This window comes from Gopherus evgoodei, chromosome 7 (genome assembly GCF_007399415.2).
Source record: "Gopherus evgoodei ecotype Sinaloan lineage chromosome 7, rGopEvg1_v1.p, whole genome shotgun sequence".
Classification (NCBI taxonomy): domain Eukaryota; kingdom Metazoa; phylum Chordata; order Testudines; family Testudinidae; genus Gopherus; species Gopherus evgoodei.
The window spans coordinates 31,602,504-31,621,198 of record NC_044328.1 but is presented as its reverse complement, the minus strand read 5'-3'; the positions used below and the strand labels follow the sequence as shown (position 1 = coordinate 31,621,198).

The window sequence follows — 18,695 nt, the reverse complement described above, 5'->3', positions numbered from 1 at the left end:
TTTGGTCCCTAGTCTGTAGCAGTGAATGGGATTCTTCTGTCCTAAGTGCAGGACTCTGCACTTGTCCTTGTTGAACCTCATCAGTTTTCTTTTGGCCCAGTCCTCTAATTTGTCTAGGTCTCTCTGTATCATATCCCTACCCTCCAGCGTATCTACCACTCCTCCAAGTTTAGTGTCATCTGCAAACTTGCTGAGAGTGCAGTCCACACCATCCTGCAGATCATTAATGAAGTATTGAACAAAACAGACCCCAGGACTGACCCTTGGGGCACTCCACTTGAAACCGGCTGCCAACGAGACATGGAGCCGTTGATCACTACCCGTTGAGCCCGATGATCTAGCCAACTTTCTATCCACCTTATAGTCCAATCATCCAGCCCATACTACTTTAACTTGCTGGAAAGAATACTGTGGGAGACCGTGTCAAAAACTTTGCTAAAGTCAAGGAATAACACATCCACTGCTTTCCCCTCATCCACAGATCCAGTTATCTCCTCATAGAAGGCAATTAGGTTAGTCAGGCATGACTTGCCCTTGGTGAATCTGTGCTGACTGTTCCTGATCACTTTCCTCTCCTGTAAGTGCTTCAGAATTGATTCCTTGAGGACCTGCTCCATGATTTTTCCAGGGACTGAGGTGAAGTCTGTAGTTCCCTGGATCCTCCTCCTTCCCTTTTTTAAAGATGGGCACTACAGTAGCCTTTTTCCAGTCATCCGGGACCTCTCCCGTTCGCCATGAGTTTTCAAAGATAATGGCCAATGGCTCTGCAGTCACATCTGCCAATTCCTTTAGCATCCTCGGGTGCAGTGCATCCGTCCCCATGGACTTGTGCTCGTCCAGTTTTTCTAAATAGTCCCGAACCACTTCTTTCTCCACAGAGGGCTGGTCACCTTCTCCCCATACTGTGCTGCCCAGTGCAGCAATCTGGGAGCTGACCTTGTTTGTGAAGACAGGGGCAAAAAAAGCATTGAGTGCATTAGCTTTTTCCATATCCTCTGTCACTAGGTTGTCTCCCTCATTCAGTAAGGGGCCCACACTTTCCTTGACTTTCTTCTTGTTAACATACCTGAAGAAACCCTTCTTGTTACTCTTAACATCTCTTGCTAGCTGCAACTCCAAGTGTGATTTAGCCTTCCTGATTTCAGTCCTGCATGCCTGAGCAATATTTTTATACTCCTCCCTGGTCATTTGTCCAAGCTTCCGCTTCTTGTAAGCTTCTTTTTTGTGTTTAAGATCAGCAAGGATTACACTGTTAAGCCAAGCTGGTCTCCTGCCATACTTACTGTTCTTCCTACACATTGGAATGATTTTTCCTGCAGCCTCAATAAGGATTCTTTAAAATACAGCCAGCTCTCCTGGACTCCTTTCCCCCTCATATTATTTTCCCAGGGGATCCTGCCCATCAGCTCCCTGAGGGAGTCAAAGTCTGCTTTTCTGAAGTCCAGGGTCCATATTCTGCTGCTCTCCTTTCTTCCTTGTGTCAGGATCCTGAACTCGACCATCTCATGGTCACTGCCTCCCAGGTTCCCATACACTTTTGCTTCCCCTACTAACTCTTCTCTATTTGTGAGCAGCAGGTCAAGAAGAGCTTTGCCCTTAGTTGGTTCCTCCAGCACTTGGACCAGGAAATTGTCCCCTACACGTTCCAAAAACTTCCTGGATCGTTTGTGCACCGCTGTATTGCTCTCCCAGCAGATATCAGGGTGATTAAAGTCTCCCATGAGAACTAGTGCCTGCGATCTAGTAACTTCTGCTAGTTGTCCACCTCATCCCCCTGGTCTGGTGGTCTATAACAGAGTCCCACCATGACATCACCCTTGTTGCTCACACTTCTAAACTTAATCCAGAGACTGTCAGGTTTTTCTGCAGTTTCATACCAGAGCTCTGAGCAGTCATACTGCTCTCTTACATACAATGCAACTCCCCCACCTTTTCTGCCCTGCCTGTCCTTCCTGAACAGTTTATATCCATCCATTACAGTACTCCAGTCATGTGAGTTATTCCACCAAGTCTCTGTTATTCCAATCACATCATAGTTCCTTGTCTGTGCCAGGACTTCCAGTTCTCCCTTCTTGTTTCCCATACAACCGCATCTGCTCTAACCCCTCAGACAGAGACCAATACCTACAAAATCTCCACCAAGCATTCTCAAAACTACAATACCCGCATGAGGAAATAAGGAAACAGATCAACAGAGCCAGATGCGTACCCAGAAGCCTCCTACTGCAAGACAAACCCAAGAAAGAAACCAACAGGACTCTACTGGCCATCACATACAGTCCCCAGCTAAAACCTCTCCAACGCATCATCAGGTACCTACAACCCATCCTGGACAATGATCCCACACTTTCACAGGCCTTGGGTGGCAGACCAGTCCTCGCCCACAGGCAACCTGCCAGCCTGAAACACATTCTCGCCAGTAACTGCACACTGCACCATAGTAACTCTAGCTCAGGAACCAATCCATGCAACAAACCTCGATGCCAACTCTGCCCACATATCTACACCAGCAACACCATCACAGGACCTAACCAGATCAGCCACACCATCACCGGTTCATTCACCTGCACGTCCACCAATGTAATATACGCCTTCATATGCCAGCAATGCCCCTCTGCTATGTACATCGGCCAAACTGGACAGTCGCTACGGAAAAGGATAAATGGACACAAATCAGATATTAGGAATGGCAATATACAAAAACCTGTAGGAGAACACTTCAACCTCCCTGGCCACACTATAGCAGACCTTAAGGTGGCCATCCTGCAGCAAAAAAACTTCAGGACCAGACTTCAAAGAGAAATTGCTGAGCTTCAGTTCATTTGCAAATTTGACGCCATCAGCTCAGGATTAAACAAAGACTGTGAATGGCTTGCCAGTTACAGAACCAGTTTCTCCTCCCTTGGTTTTCACACCTCAACTGCTAGAACAGGGCCTCATCCTCCCTGATTGAACTACCTCATTATCTCTAGCATGCCTGCATATATATACCTGCCCCTGGAAATTTCCACTACATGCATCTGACGAAGTGGATATTCACCCACGAAAGCTCATACTCCAAAACGTCTGTTAGTCTATAAGGTGCCACAGGACTCTTTGCTGCTTTTACAGATCCAGACTAACACGGCTTCCCCTCTGATAGTGTGGTGAAATTGACATTTACCAACATTTATCAATAAAAATCTGATCTTTCCAAAATCATATGTAGCATTGATGTCAAGAGATATAAGATATTAAATCAGCAAGATTAAATTCAGCAAAGACAAATGCTAAGTACTACACTCAGGAAGAAAAAATCAAACATACAACTACAAAATGGGGAATAACTGGTTAACTGGTAGTACTGCTGAGAAGAATCTGGGGGTTATAGTGGGTCACAAATTGAATATGAGCCAACAATGTGATGGAATTGTAAAAAAGGCTAAGATTGCTCTGGAGTGTATTAACAGAAACGTTGTATGTAAGACACGGGAGGTAATTGTCTGCTCTACCTGGCCCTGGTGAGCCCTCAACTGGAGAGCTGTGTCCAGTTCTGGGTGCCACGCTTTATGAAAGATTGCATGAATTGGAGAGAGTCCAGAGAGCAACAAAAATGATAAAAGTTCTCCTGGAGGAATTCTGCATCAAAATATTAAAAGTTCTACAGAATTTGGCAAATTTTATTTGTCAAAATAACACTATATAATATTATTTTGGTAATTTATTTCAAAATATCTGTCAGCAAGTTTGTCTGTAACAATACAGACACACAACAAATTCCCCCAGGAGCAGAGTTAAAGAAACCCCTATGACAACCCAGTTCCTGCTTCTCTGTCATCCCCTCTCCCCCCTGAAACAAGCCATGCCCCCCTCCTAGACACTCACCCCTCCCCCCCAGCCCAGCTGCAGGACCTCCCCAGCCCAGACACTCTCAAACCCTACTCTCCTAGAGCCCAGAGATCCAGAGGGAGAAACAGCCTGATGCTGGGCTTATTGAAGTTTCCTCCATGCTGCTGCCTCCTTCCTTCAGGGTGTGCAGGGAACTGCATTTTCTGGGAACCCTCCAGTTTGTTCCCCATTCCCACAGCCTTGTCTTCCATTTGTGAGCTGGGCTTTGCCGGGTCCAGCAGCCCCTAGTTGGAGCCAACATTACTACAGCCCATTTATGTTGGAAAAAAGGAAATTCTGTGTGCACAACATTAATTTCTACAAAATTCTGAATTGCGTAGTGGCGATAATTCCCCCAAGAGTATAAAAGGTATAGAAAACCTGACCTTTAACAAAACTGGGCATGCTTAGTCTTGAGAAAAGAAGACTGAGGAAGGCTTCTGGTAACAGTCTGCAAAGAAGTTCAGAGCTGTTACAAAAGGATGGTGATCAATTGTTCTTCATGTCCACTGAAGGTAGGACAAGAAGTAATCATCTTAATCTGCAGCAAAGAGGATTTAGGTTAGATATTAGGGAAAACTTTATAAGGGTAGTTAAGTTCTGGAATAGGTTCCCAAGGGAGATTGTGGAATCCCTGTCATTGGAGGTTTTTAAGAACAGGTTAGACAAACATCTGTCAGGGATAGTCTAGGGGTTTACTTGATCCTGCCTCAGCATGGGGGGCTGGACTTGATGACCTCTTGAGATCCCTACATTTTTATTATTCTATAAGATGATGTGGAAATAAAACAAAGCAGTTCAAATCTAATAAAGTGTATGATTTTTGTGTTTTAGGTGACTGTGCATCCATTTGTAGAAGTTTCTTTCCAGCACATAGTTTATCAAACTAGCACTGCAGATGGATCTCATCCATGCTGGAATGAGGAACTTCAAGTGGATTTTATGTAAGTTGGCCAAATACTTCTTCATGAAAAATGTACAAGAAAATAAAAGTATTTGAATGCTCTAGTGAAGGAGTCAAAGTTTCCCATGGTTAGGTGGTTATATTTTGTTTTAAAAGTATTTTAAAGTTTTTCATTTAACTTGCTGAACTCATCTGCCTTTCTGTATCTGGGTATAAGAATTGGAGATGCAGTAGGAGGATTGACTGATTTAGGGCAATGGTTTTCAGCCTTATTTCATTTTCGGCCCTTTAAAAAATTTAGAATGGAGGTGCAGACCACTTTGGAAATCTCAGAAATAGTCTGCAGACCTCCAGGGGTACCCAGTCCACAGATTGAAAACTACTGGTTTAGAGTAATGGTTCTCAATCTTTTCCATACCACGACCCTGTATTTCAACAGAAGAAAGTTTCAAGACTTCCCTCCCATGTAGTCATAAAGAAAAGGAGGTTGGCTGCATCCCTCTTGCACATATTCATGACTCTCAGGCTAAGACATTAGGAATGGGATACATTGTTTTTTTTTCATCTCTGGGCCATGTTTTTAAATCAGCCAAGTCAGTAGTGACTAAAAGTTATAACCATCCAGTGGCAACTTGTAGTCCGTTTGTTTGTTGGCATCTTCACTGACTATAATGGACTACAAAAATGCACAGACCAAGTAAAAGAAGTAACGGAGAAGATAGGTTTGAGATACAATGCAAAGATATGTCACGCTGGAGGGAGGTTAATGGAGTTCCTCAAGGATCGGTTTTGGGACCAATCTTATTTAATCTTTTTATTACTGACCTTGGCACAAAAAGTGGGAGTGCGCTAATAAAGTTTGCGGAAGACACAAAGCTGAGAGGTATTGCCAATACAGAGAAGGATGGGATATCATACAGGAAGATCTGGATGATATTATAAACTGGAGTAATAGTAATAGGATGAAATTTCATAGTGAAAAGTGCAAGGTCATGCATTTAGGGATTAATAACAAGAATTTTTGTTATAAACTGGGGACTCATCAGTTGGAAGTAATAGAGGAGGAGAAGGACCTCAAAGTATTGGTTGATCACAGGATGACTATGAGCCACCAATGTGATATGGCCGTGAAAAAAGCGAATGCAGTCTTGGGATGCATTAGGCAAGGTATTTCCAGTAGAGATAAGGAGGTGTTAGTACCATTAACAAGGCACTGGTGAGACCTCATCTGGAATACTATGTGCAGTTCTGGTCTCTCACGTTTAAGAAGGATGAATTCAAACTGGAACAGGTACAGAAAAGGGCTACTTGGATGATCCGAGGAATGGAAAGCCTGTCTTATGAAAGGAGACTCAGAGAGCTTTGCTTGTTTAGCTTAACCAAAAGAAGGCTGAGGGGAGATATGATTGCTCTATATAAATATATCAGAGGGAGGGAGAGGAATGATTTGAGCTCAGTACCACTGTGGACACAAGAACAAATGGATATAAACTGGCCATCAGGAAGTTTAGACTTGAAATTAGATGAAGGTTTCTAACCACCAGAGGAGTGAAGTTCTATAACAGCCTTCCTAAGGGAGTAGTGGGGGCAAAAGACATATCTGGCTTCAAAACTAAGCTTGATAAGTTTATGGAAGGGATGGGATAGCCTAATTTTGGCAATTAATTCGTCTTTGACTATTAGCGGTAAATATGCCTACTGGCCTGTGATGGGATGTTAGATGGGGTGGGATCTAAGTTACTACGAAGAATTCTTTCCTGGGTGTTTGGCTGGCGAGTCTTGCCCGCATGCTTAGGATTTAGCTGATTGCCATATCTGGGGTTGGGAAGGAATTTTCCTTCAAGGCAGATTGGCAGAGGTTCTGGGGTTTTTTCGCCTTCCTCTGCGCCGTGAGGCATGGGTCACTTGCAGGAGGATTCTCTGCACCTTGAAGTCTTTAAACCATGATTTGAAGACTTCAATGGCTCAAACATAGGTTAGAGGTTTGTTGCGGGAGTGGGTGGGTGAGATTCTGTGACCTGCGTTGTGCAGGAGGTCAGACCAGATTATCAGAACGGTCCCTTCTGACCTTAAAGTCTATGACTGTATGACTCTATGACTAAATGTAAAGTCATGTTAATGGGGACAATAGGGACAGAAATCAAAATTGAAGAAGAGAAACTGGAGAAGATGGACAATTTTAAGTATCTTGGAAGTACCATCAGCCAAGATGGTACTATTTCCGAGGAAATAATAAGAATCGGGAATGCAAATGCTGCATTTGGAAGACTCAAAAACATCTGGCAGCTCAAAAACGTCTCCCTCGAGACAAAACTGAATGTGTAACAAGCAATTGTTATCGCCATCACAACATATAACAGTGAGACATGGCAACTTACCAAGAAAGATGGATGCATTTCATCACAAATGTCTGAGACGAATATTGGGAATAACATATAGAGAAAGAAAGACAAATAAAGTCAGAAAAATTACTGGACAAGGTATCCTCTCACAAATAATCTACAAAAGAAGACTTCAGTGGCTGGGACGTGTGCTGAGAATAGAAAAAAGAATGCTTACCAAATACCGTCCTTGAATGGAAGCCACAGAACACAAGAAGAAAGAGAGGAAGACTGCGAATAAAGCACCTCAAGTTGAAATGGGAAGATTCTGAGAGAAGGGCAATTAACAGGCAAGGAAGGAAATGTGGGTAGCCCAATGTGCAGCAAAGCACGGGAAAGACTAAGGTCTAAGTGGCCACTTAGTCTGTTTGAACTGAGTTAGACTAATGGCTCTCAAATCTCCCCTTCTCCTCCCAATATAGGGCATATGTCAGGGGTAAGGTATGGGATGGAGTGGACCCAATATGAAGAATGTGATTTGTATGCTGTACTTGCTCTGTTTTGTGCCAGTGTAACAACCATAAAGGCTGTTATAAACTGGCACCATTTTTAGAGCAACCTGGGAGCTGAGAACCATAATTAGGGAGGTGTGCAAAGGCAGTTTAAAACCACCTGTTTCCCACTTGGAAGAATGGAGAATCTGCCTTTGTTACTTTATGTGAGCTTTCATTCAGTTGGTGCTCTGAAATATGTGAAAGAGTAGAAAATTTAAAAAACATAGTTTAGTAAATATGAGATAGAAGTCAGTGGAAATACAGCAGTTTACACCAAAATGAGGATCTGGCACAATTTATGTGACTAAACACCTATTGACACAGTAATTAGAGAAACAAAATATATTGGGTCAAATTCATCCTGGTGGGTAACTTCTTCAAAGTCAGTGGAGTTAAACTGACGAGAAATTTGTCCTTTGTTTTTTAGTGGCGAACATACCAATTTGGTTTTCCTTCTTTAAAAATGTTTATGGTTTTGTAATATTTGAGTAAATTATTGCCAGAAGTTATTGTGTTGTTTTTTTTAAAAAATGATAAAGCTCTCTGATATACAATATCCGATTAAAACTAAAAGATTCTGTTCTTAATTACAGATCACCAGGACATGATTATAGCTTTTCAGGACTGTCTAAAATAAAAGACAATATATATGTCAACATTTTTGATGAAGTTAGGGTGGAAAAACATGAGGTAAATTGTATAAAACACAATAATTGATTTTTTTATTACATTTTTTTGAAGTTTGAAAACTATAACCATGTACATATCTCAACTTCTTTTCTTAGCAAAAGAAGCTATATGTACTATTGTTTTTTAATTTTGAATAAATTCAGTTTTTACTTTAATTAAAAGCATACTAAAAATGTCACAGACAACCACTGTTACCCACTCCAGCCCTGGGAGAGGGCTGGAGCTGTAAGGAAAAGCCCAGCTGGGACCACACCCCAAACAGAGCACAGCAGGTCCTTATAAAAGGCTGCTAGCTTGGAGCTAGAGTAGCTCTCTCCAGTCTTGGAGGGAGCAGGGCCTGGCTGTCGGTAACAAAGGTACTGGGAGTGAAGCAGGGCTGAAGAAGAGGAGCAGGGGAGCTCCAGCCTGGCTACTCCCCAGGCTGCAGAGCCTGGTCCTAGGCCCACCCCTGAGGTACTGGGTGGTAGAGGAAGACAGCAAGTCCTACCGCTTTGCCTGTGATGACAGGCTGTTATACTGCAGTCTGCCCCAGGAAGCGGAGGCTCATTGCTGACTGGCAGTAGCCACCGGCTGAGACAAGGTGGGATTAGGGGGTTGGGGGTTCCTGGGGAGGGGAGACCCTGAGAGTGAGGAGTTACTGCCAGGGGGAAGCACCCCAGATAACGGGGCACTGGAGTCTGGGAGGGACATGGGGGCCAAGCGGTAGCAGGACACTGGCCTGCAGAGGGCGCTCCAATGGCTGGAGAGCTAATTCCCTGAGACAACCAGCAGGAGGTGCCACAGGGGTGAGTCTGCTTGCTTACAGGCATTTGTAAAGGCCTATGAATTCTCCTAATAGATTTTAAGTAGAAGAGTCCATAATGATCATCTAAACTATAGCAGATGTGGAAAATGTTTTTTATTTCCAAGAAAGAAAGAAAAAGAAAAACATTTTGTTGAAGAGTTGAAAACTGAACATTTTGATTCAGAAATGCCACAGTGATGCCTCATTGAGTTTGTAGTTTGGGTGCCTCAGTCCACCATTCTCCTTTATGGGCTGGCCTTTTTGGCAGACAACATCTCCCACAACTTGTTGTGGGGCCCCTTGTTGAACTATCATAGTGCATCATGGGAATCTCCATCCGTAATGCCTCATGGGAGGTGTAGTCTGGCTGAAGAACCCAACCCATAGTGGAGAATGGAGGCATGAAGCAATTGAACCACAGCTTCTATGAGATACTGTATCAATGTTTCTAAATTAAATTTTTTCTCTTTTGGCAGAAATTTTTCTATTTCTGGGTGTTTGGTTATTCAATAAAAAGTCAAAAATTTCCATGGAAAGCAGATGCTTGTGTGAAAAAAATTGTTTTAGTTAATAGTTTTTTATAATTTTTTTTTGACTAGCCTTACTCTATGTTGACTACCTGCATAACAAAAACTATAACTTCTTTTTGAGCTAGAGTGTATATTTTAGAAAGACATAACATTTCGTTTTAGTCCTCAAGTGAAGGGGAATATTCCTCAGCCACTGGTAACTTGTTCCAATGGTTAATTATTTCCACTGTTACATTTTTGCATCTTATTTCCAGGTAGAATTTCTCTGGCTTCATCTTCTAACCATTGGCTCTTGTTATATTTCTGTCTGCTAGCTTAAGGAGCCCACTAGTATCTTCTCTCTGTTTAGAATCCTTAGATGTTATAGGGTGTGATCAACTCATGATAAGGGTAAAGACAGGTAAATGGAATTTATCACTTCCTCATTTGGGTAATATGGAGTTTAGCTTGTTAGTTTATCCACTTCTTTTATTCCATTACATCACTGAATCATGTCTTAACTTTCTCTGTAATAAGCTTAAATAAATTGAACTTCTTAAGTCTCTCACTAGAAGACACGTTTTTCTGACTTTGAATTTATTCTTGTGGCTCTCTTCTGAACCTTCTCCAATTCTCCTATATTACAAAATTATTTTTATGCAACACATACATTTTTCATCAACAGCTTAATGGTTTCATGTATTGTTTTATTAAGACAGGAAACATGCCGAAATTTATGATTCATTGACTACTACTTAAACTTTTACTCTAATGGACAGTGAATATACCTTATACATTATGGCTCATTTCATATGGAGATTTTCTATAGAACATCCTGCTCCTGTAAAATGTTCTTTTTATTGTTGCCTTTGAAGGCAATAACATTTGGGTGGATTCTTGAGAAATGCAGTATATTTAGAAAATAGGACCTCTGGTATAAACAATTAGTTTATATACTCTTGATAATAAGATGTATCTGGTTTTTGAGCAGTTAGCAATTTTTTATCACAGTGAAATTCTTTAAGCCATTTCCTGTAACGTGAGCCAGTGCAATGCTCCAGATGTTGTTATCATAGACAGTTTTGTCATCAGAAATGGAATTGCTAATAAGAAAATGTTTAACTGTCAGATGTACTGTATTTAAGAACAAATAGTCACACTGCTAACTGTCTGATTACTTCCTTGTTAGCTCATCTACAGGCCCCATTCCTGTAAGTAGTTGTGCTAGTGTGGCCCCCTGTATCAGCATGTATAGTGCTGACTTTGGTGGCACAAAGGCAGTGCAATATTTGCTTGCATGCTAGAGTCTCAGTGAGCTATAGATTTGTTAAACTGTAATAATTTAAGAAAATTATTCCCACTTCTTCTGTGACACATACAAGAAACTAGCTGATTAAGTCATTTACTCATCTGTTTAATATATTTATCTTCTGAATTAACTGCTGGATGGAGAGTGTTGAATGCTGGGAAGAAGGGGCATAAAGACATTGGAAATGAAGCAGAGAATTAGCATCCCGCAAACTGAGCATCATTTTCATGTCTCTCCTTTCCTTTCACCCTATTTCCAGGCTGTATCAAAATCCTATCGCTTCTTCCTTCATAACATTTCTAAGATCTGATCTTTTCTTTCTGTCTTGCTCAGCTGAAACCCTTGCCAAAGTCCTCATCATTTTCAGTCTGGATGACAGCAACCACCTTCTCCACACCCACATCACTATTCCCCAGTCTATTCAAATGGCAACTAACAATGGGGAGTCCTTACATGGTGTAGTGCCAAAATAGGCAGCTGCACACTGCCTGTTCGCCTGCTTTCTGGATGTGGTCGGGGAAGATATACTCCAGCAAGGAAAGGGTTGGAGTTGGGCAGACCACAAAGCATTCTTTCTGATCTACATCTGGTACAGTAGTCTCCATGGGACGGTTACTGCCAGCATAATTTAGAGCAGTCCTTAGGGTGCTCTAAGTTATGTCGGTGGACATTTTGGTGCAGCTGGGAAAGTCGATCTTTCTTCCCTTCTTTCTTTAGCTGTGTTGACAGTAAACTGGACATAGTTGTGGATTGAGCCCATAAGTCTTCTAGTTCACAGATAATGGGAAAGTTTAAAAAGCCCCGCTGGATTTTATTGTGAAAGCATTGCATTTTGAGAAAATATGGATTTATTTGTTGAACAGATTCAGTTTGTTATGAGCAGCTCATTGGTTCTATGAACACCTTGTTAAGTCTGTTCAGCTTGGTATTGATTGCCTTTTGTTACCACAGCCACAATTGAAAACATATATAAATATAGATATAGATGTGTGTGTATATGCTAATAAGCTTCCAAAGGTTATGGAATCAGTGTCAGCTAAGAGACACACACACACACACACACTCTCTCTCTCTCTCTCTCTCTCTCTCTCAACTACAGCTAACCCTGACTATGTATTTCAATAGGATACTTGTCTTAAGGGTTGCAGTGGCCACTCGTATATAAGAAAGAACTGGTTTGGATCAGTTACTTTTCCTTTCTCTGCTCTTCTGGAACAATCAAAGGTAATTATAATAAAAGCATTTTAAAACCTTCTGTTGTATCAGCACAAACCCTTAAGAGCTTTTTCTTTTGGTGAAAGCAAGATTTTAAAATTTTACATTGTCGATAGCAATGATCTGCATACATTAGAAAGAATACATTTTTTATCATTGTGTAACTCCTGTGGACTCTACCATTTGTTTGCGAACACAGCTAATCTTTCCCTGCATAGTCAAGGGAGATCAAAAATACAATCTAATTTGTAATAGCAATTCCAAGACACAAACTTCTTCCAAAATCTTTTCATAAGAGCACTGGTTTTGACTCCATTTGCCACAGCAGTGAAAGCCTATCTGTTCAGAAACTGCTTTTCCATAGGGGGAGGGAAAGTAAAAGGCTGAGGGGAAACTGCACGGAAGTTTGCAAGAGCCAAACAGGAAGTTCCAAGGAGAATGGAGGATTCAGCCAGAGCACTCGGCTAATCTTAGTCAAGCTGTAGACTCTTTTGCTGACCCAAGGAAAATAAGACCTTGTTATTGCTTGAGAGGACTATAGGAAAATGCCATAGTAGTAAAGGGGAGAGACAGAGGGTATGTCTACACTACGAAATTAGGTCAATTTAATAGAAGTTGATGTTTTAGAAATCAATTTGATACAGTCAGTTGTGTGTGTTCCCACTAAGTGCATTAAGTCAGTGGTGTGCGTCCACAGTACCAAGGCTAGTGTCGACTTTCGGAGCGTTGCACTGTGGTAGCTATCCCACAGTTCACCACTGCCCATTGGAATTCTGGATTGAGCTCCCAATGCCTGATGGGGCAAAAACATTGGCATGCGTGGTTCTGGGTACATGTCATCAGCCCCCACCCCCGTGAAAGCAATGGCAAAAAATCATTTCTTGCCTTTTTTCCTGGGTTACTCATGCAGACGTCATACCATGGCAAGCATGGAGCCCGCTCAGCTTACTGTCACCGTACATCTCCTGAGTGCTGCTGACAGATGCGGTACTGCATTGCTACACAGCTCCTTGCCTTTGCAAGTTAGCAAAGACAGTTAGCAGCCATATTGCACTGTCTGCTGCTGTCTCCTGGTTGCTCCTGGCCGACCTCAGTGAGGTCGGTTGGTGGTGCCTGGGCAGACATGGGTGCTCCTGGCTGGCCTTAGTGAGATCGGTTGGGGGAGCCTGGGCAGACATGCGTGCTCCTGGCCAGCCTCGGTGAGGTCGGTCAGGGGCTCCTGGACATAAATGGAAGTGACTCCAGGTCATTCTCTTCTTTAAGTTTTGTCTAATGGAGATTCAGTCCTGCCTGGAATATCATGCGAGCTGGAGGCTTTTGCCTCAGGCTGCTTTCCCAGCTGGCAGCACCACGCGATTGCTCCTACCCCTTGCTCCCATGGCTCATGAAGCCTGGACAGTAGTAAGGAGCAGTTCAACTATAAGCTGAGCAAGTGCATAATGGTAATAGAATGTGCCTTTGGACATTTAAAAGCTCACTGACGCTGTTTGCTGACTAGGCTGTTTGCGATTAGAAGAGCACAGCAAGGCGTGCTGCACATCACAGAGGCTTTGAAAACCAGTTTCATGACTGACCAGGCTTCAGTGTGACAGTTGTGTGTTTTTCTCCTTGATGCAAACCCACCCCCTTTGTTGATTTTAATTCCCTGTAAGCCAATCCTGTAAGCCATGTTGTCAGTCATCCGTTCCTCCATGAGAGCAACTGCAGAAAATCGTTTCGTGCCTTTTTTCCATGCAGACGCCATACCACGGCAAGCATGGAACCTGCTCAGATCACTGTAGCAGTGATGAGCACTGTAAACACCACACACATTATCCTGCAATATATGCAGCTTCAACAGCAAGCGAGGAGGCGATGGCAGTGTGGGTATGAGAGTGATGAGGACATCGACACAGACTTATCTCAAAGCATGAGCCCTGATAATTTGGACATCATGATGGTAATGGAGCAGGTTCATGCCATGGAATGCCGATTCTGGGCCTGGGAAACAAGTACAGATTGGTGGGACTGCATAGTATTGCAGGTCTGGGATGATTCCCAAAGGCTGTAAAATTTTTGCATGCATAAGGGCACTTTCATGAAACTTTGTGACTTGCTTTCCCCTGCCCTGAATTGCAAGAATACCAAGATGAGAGCAGCCCTCACAGTTCACAAGTGAGTGGCAATAGCCCTCTGGAAGCTTGCAACGCCAGACAGCTACCGGTCAGTCGGGAATCAATTCGGAGTGGGCAAATCTACTGTGGGGGCTGCTGTGATCCAAGCAGCCAACGCGATCACTGAGCTGCTGCTATCAAGGGTAGTGACTCTGGGAAATGTGTAGGTCATAGTTGGATGGCTTTTCTGCAATTGGATTCCCTAACTGTGATGGGGTGTTAGACGGAACACATATCCCTATCTTGGGACCGGAGCACCAAGGCAGCCAGTACATAAACTGAAAGGGGTACTTTTCAGTGGTGCTGCAAGCACTGGTGAATCACAAGAGATGATTCACCAACATCAACGTGGGATGGCTGGGAAACGTACATGATACTCGCATCTTCAGGAACTCTGATCTGTTTGAACAGCTGGAGAAAGGGGCTTACTTTCCAGATCAGAAAATAACCATCGGGGATGTTGAAATACCTATAGTTATCCTTGGGGACCCAGCCTACCCCTTAATGCCATGGTTTATGAAGTCATACACAGGCACCCTGGACAGTTGTTAGGAACTGTTCCACTATAGTCTGAGCAAGTGCGGAATGGTGGTAGAATATGCATTTGGACATTTAAAAGTGCGCTGGTGCAGTTTACTGACTTGGTTAGACCTCAGCAAAACCAATATTCCCATCATTATTACTGCTTGCTATATGCTCCACATTATCTGTGAGAGTAAGGGGGTGGGAGGTTGAGGCAAATCGCCTGGCTGCTGATTATGTGCAGCCAGAACCAGGGCAGTTAGAAGAGCACAGTAGGGCATGCTGCGCATCAGAAAAGCTTTGAAAACCAGTGTCATGACTGACCAGGCTAGGGTGTAAAAGTTTCTCCTTTGTTTCTCCTTGATGAAAACCTGCCCCTTTGGTTCACTCTACTTCCCTGTAAGCAAACCTCCCTCCCCTACCCGCTTTGATCACTGCTTGCAGAGGCAATAAAATCACTGTTGTTTCAAATTCATGCATACTTTATTAATTCATCACACAAATGGGGGGTAGCCCGGGAGAGGTGTGGGAGGAGGGAAACCATTTTTACAGTCTTCTGCTGTTTGAACAATTTAAAATGAACTGCACAACTTCTATATGATTTTTTTCACCCACGTTTGATGTTCTCCTAACTCCTTAGATTTTAAGCATTGCTGCTATTAGGTTAAGTGTGGTGTTCTAAATTCCACTGTATATTTTCCTGAGACTGAAGTCTGCATTCATGGTGTAAGACTGTTTCCCCAGGTAGAGGCACCCATGTGTTCTTTAACTTGATACAGGGTATGACTTCCTTTAGAATCCCCCAAAAGGTTCTCCTGTTTAAAATTAGAGGATTGTTACCCTTACCCAGAATCTAGCGAGTGGAATCTCTGTGAAAAACGCATAAAAATTACATTTATTTCCTTTTATTGCACATGATGTAATTTGGATCGTTATGACCTTTATATTTTGTTATAACATCTCTTGCACTGAAGTTTGTTTGTTTATTTTTACCTAATATAATCATCTAAATATGTTCACAGATCTGTGGTACATTTCAAGTAAATACGCCACCAGTTTTGCTTGGCTACACTTGGAGCAGGCCCTGTGTATCTCCTAAAGAATATTGTGGACAGAATTTAAAAGAATATACCTTTTTAACCATCTTTGCTACGATTGAACCTCAGCTATCTTCTGTTGAAAATGATTTAGAATCCGATAAGGTTAGGATTTATAATTAATATGCATCATCAACATGAAGACTTTCAGAGTAGGGTAAATTTGTTTCTTAAAGCAAATGGTAATTCTTTTGGGGTATTTTATATTTTAAAGTCAGTCTTTGAAATTATATTAACATTGTAACTGTAATTATGATTCTAGTTTGCAGATCATGAAGATGAAACACTTTTGCAAAGAGCATGCATTTTTAAAAAAAATTGCAAGGCAAAATTTCCAAAAAGAAGAATAATAACCTCTGTTTTTGATAATGAAGGACGAAATATTTTAGTTACAAAATATTTTAGGGCACTAAATCCACCACAGCTGCTAGTAGATATGTATCTTGATGATCCTAATGCAACTTTTGTAAGTATGAGTTTATTTTCTATCATACAGTAAGAAATTCAGAACTGTTGAAATCAGTCTTTGACATTCCTGAATTGCTATTATAATTCACATTTTTTCTCTGTAGCTGCTATAGAAGTTAATATTTATTACATTAGTAATTCTTGATAGCAAGAAACTTAGATTAACTGTAGTTTTATATTTTTGAATAATCCAAAATTGAGATCTATTCAGTAGATATTTATGACATGTGTGCCCTAGTATTTACGTATATTTCTATTTCATTTACAGGATCTTATTTCTCAATTTGTGTCTTTAATTCCTTGTATATCTGATACATTGGATGAAAATGCTGATGTTGATATTTGGATGACATCAGAGGTAATAATCATATATTAAATAATAGATGTAGATGAGTTAATAGATTGTTGAAGTAATACGTTTTATGTGCATTAAAATTCTGCATGAAAAATATTTTGGTTTACAGAGCAAAAAGCCAAATCTTGACTACTTGTCAACCACAGATTAAGCCTCATGTCATCCTTTAGCCCAGTCAAATCCATAAAAAGGGGAATGAGCTCTCAGGAAACTTCACAAGCTGAATCCTGTGGATTTTGTGAGAAATCCTCCCTCAGTGAGTAGGGTGGGAGTAGGGGGGTTTACATAGGAGGCAAGGCTGTCTCCAAAACCTTCAGAGTCCAGATATACCTATGTTATCTCTGTGTCCCTCTTCCACCAATAGACAGCTTTCTGAGGAGTGTGCTGTCATTGGCAATCTCCTTGGCTTCTGCTCTGCATTCTATGACTAGATGGGGAGATGACAGCATAACATTTCTAGTAAATAGCTTATTATTTACCATTTTGTATTTAGCATTGCATCAATTTGGCTGTTGGAAATAAAGAAGAGCATGCAGTGCTTCTGTGTAACTACCTTCTGTATTTTGGGAAAAAAGCATGGATAGTGTTGGGAACATCAATGTTAGAAGTAAGTGCCATAATTTAAAAAATGTTTAAATCTTCATTGGTTTCATCCCCCACAACTGCATAAACAATGCAATGTGCTAACGAGAATAAAATAGTCAATAACATACCAAGACAAATATATTGGAAAGATCAGGATTGTCATGCCATATCAGACCAATGGTGCATCTAGTCCAACATCCTGTCTTCCACAGTGACGAATGCCACTTTCTAAGAGGAAGGTGCATTAAAGCCCATTGTGGACAACTATGGAGTAGTTTTCCTTAACGGACATTCCTTCCTAGCTCCCCATTAGTTAGAGGTTGGTTTGCAGCCTGGATGATTTCATCGTCTAAGTAAACATTTAATCCTCTGAGAATCCTACTAGGCTCTTGGCTTCAATGACATCGGTGAAAATGAGTTCCACAGCTTAATTATGTGTGATGTAAAAGTATTGATTCAGTTTTAAATTTGTTGCTTTTCGTTTTCACTGAATGTCCCCCTATTCTTATGATGAGAAGAATTAAATATGACACCACCCTGTTTGCCTTATCTATTACATTTGTTGTTTTACATATCTCTAGTGTGTCCTCTTCGTTCATCTCCTCTTTAAACAGCCCCATTCTTTTCAGTCTCTCCTAATCTGGTCACAGCATTCATATCTGTGAATATCTATGTGAGTGAGGCTTGTGAGATTAGACCCTATTTTCAAATATAGAGAAATATTCATGAGGCAGCATTGGGTAAACTTGCCCTTGCTGCACTTTCAATAAACAGAAGACTACAGTCTGTTGGGATGTCAGCCTGACACCTTTCACTAAAGAAAAATAAACTGTTTGTAAAAGGCTGAGGAAAAGTAAATATTGGAAGCTCATTTTACTTTCTTCATTGGAATTGCGTGTATAGATATTATATATATAAAATTGATGACATCTACTTTTTGTTGGTAGGGGAAAGTGGCATATGTATTAACTCATGAAAATGAAGAATATTTCCTTTGGAATCCCTTGAATGGACAGTGTTATAAACAGTTTGATACATTTTGTCCCTTACAGAGTGTTGACTGCCTAATCAATAGGGAAAACGTAAGTATGTAAAATTAAATCAAAAGAGACAAGGAATAGTGTCATGTTAGTTATTGACCAAGTATTAGGCCATATATTAAGGGATCAAATAAAGTAATGTAGAATTTACAAAGAATAGGATTCAGGATATTTATATCATTTTAGAGACAGAAAAACTTTGCTGCTTTGCTAGCTAACTAGTATTCAGTATGTTACTACTGTATAGAAACTAATAAGGTTCTACTCAGATCTTTAGATGCTATCTTGTATTTTAGTATGACTGAATCTGTGAGATCCCCAA

General features: G+C 41.4%; 1 protein-coding gene across 1 annotated transcript in view; it reads left to right on the top strand.

The window, feature by feature from the left end:
* The window catches only part of CC2D2B (coiled-coil and C2 domain containing 2B), a 117,930-nt gene that overhangs the window by 77,747 nt on the left and 21,488 nt on the right, over nt 1-18,695 (top strand). The window contains exons 18-25 of the mRNA XM_030570320.1: nt 4,702-4,811; nt 8,240-8,336; nt 12,064-12,162; nt 15,851-16,030; nt 16,188-16,391; nt 16,662-16,751; nt 17,242-17,355; nt 18,281-18,415. Of these exons, the coding sequence (XP_030426180.1) occupies nt 4,702-4,811; nt 8,240-8,336; nt 12,064-12,162; nt 15,851-16,030; nt 16,188-16,391; nt 16,662-16,751; nt 17,242-17,355; nt 18,281-18,415 (1,029 nt within the window). The remainder of the gene's footprint in view (nt 1-4,701; nt 4,812-8,239; nt 8,337-12,063; nt 12,163-15,850; nt 16,031-16,187; nt 16,392-16,661; nt 16,752-17,241; nt 17,356-18,280; nt 18,416-18,695) is intronic.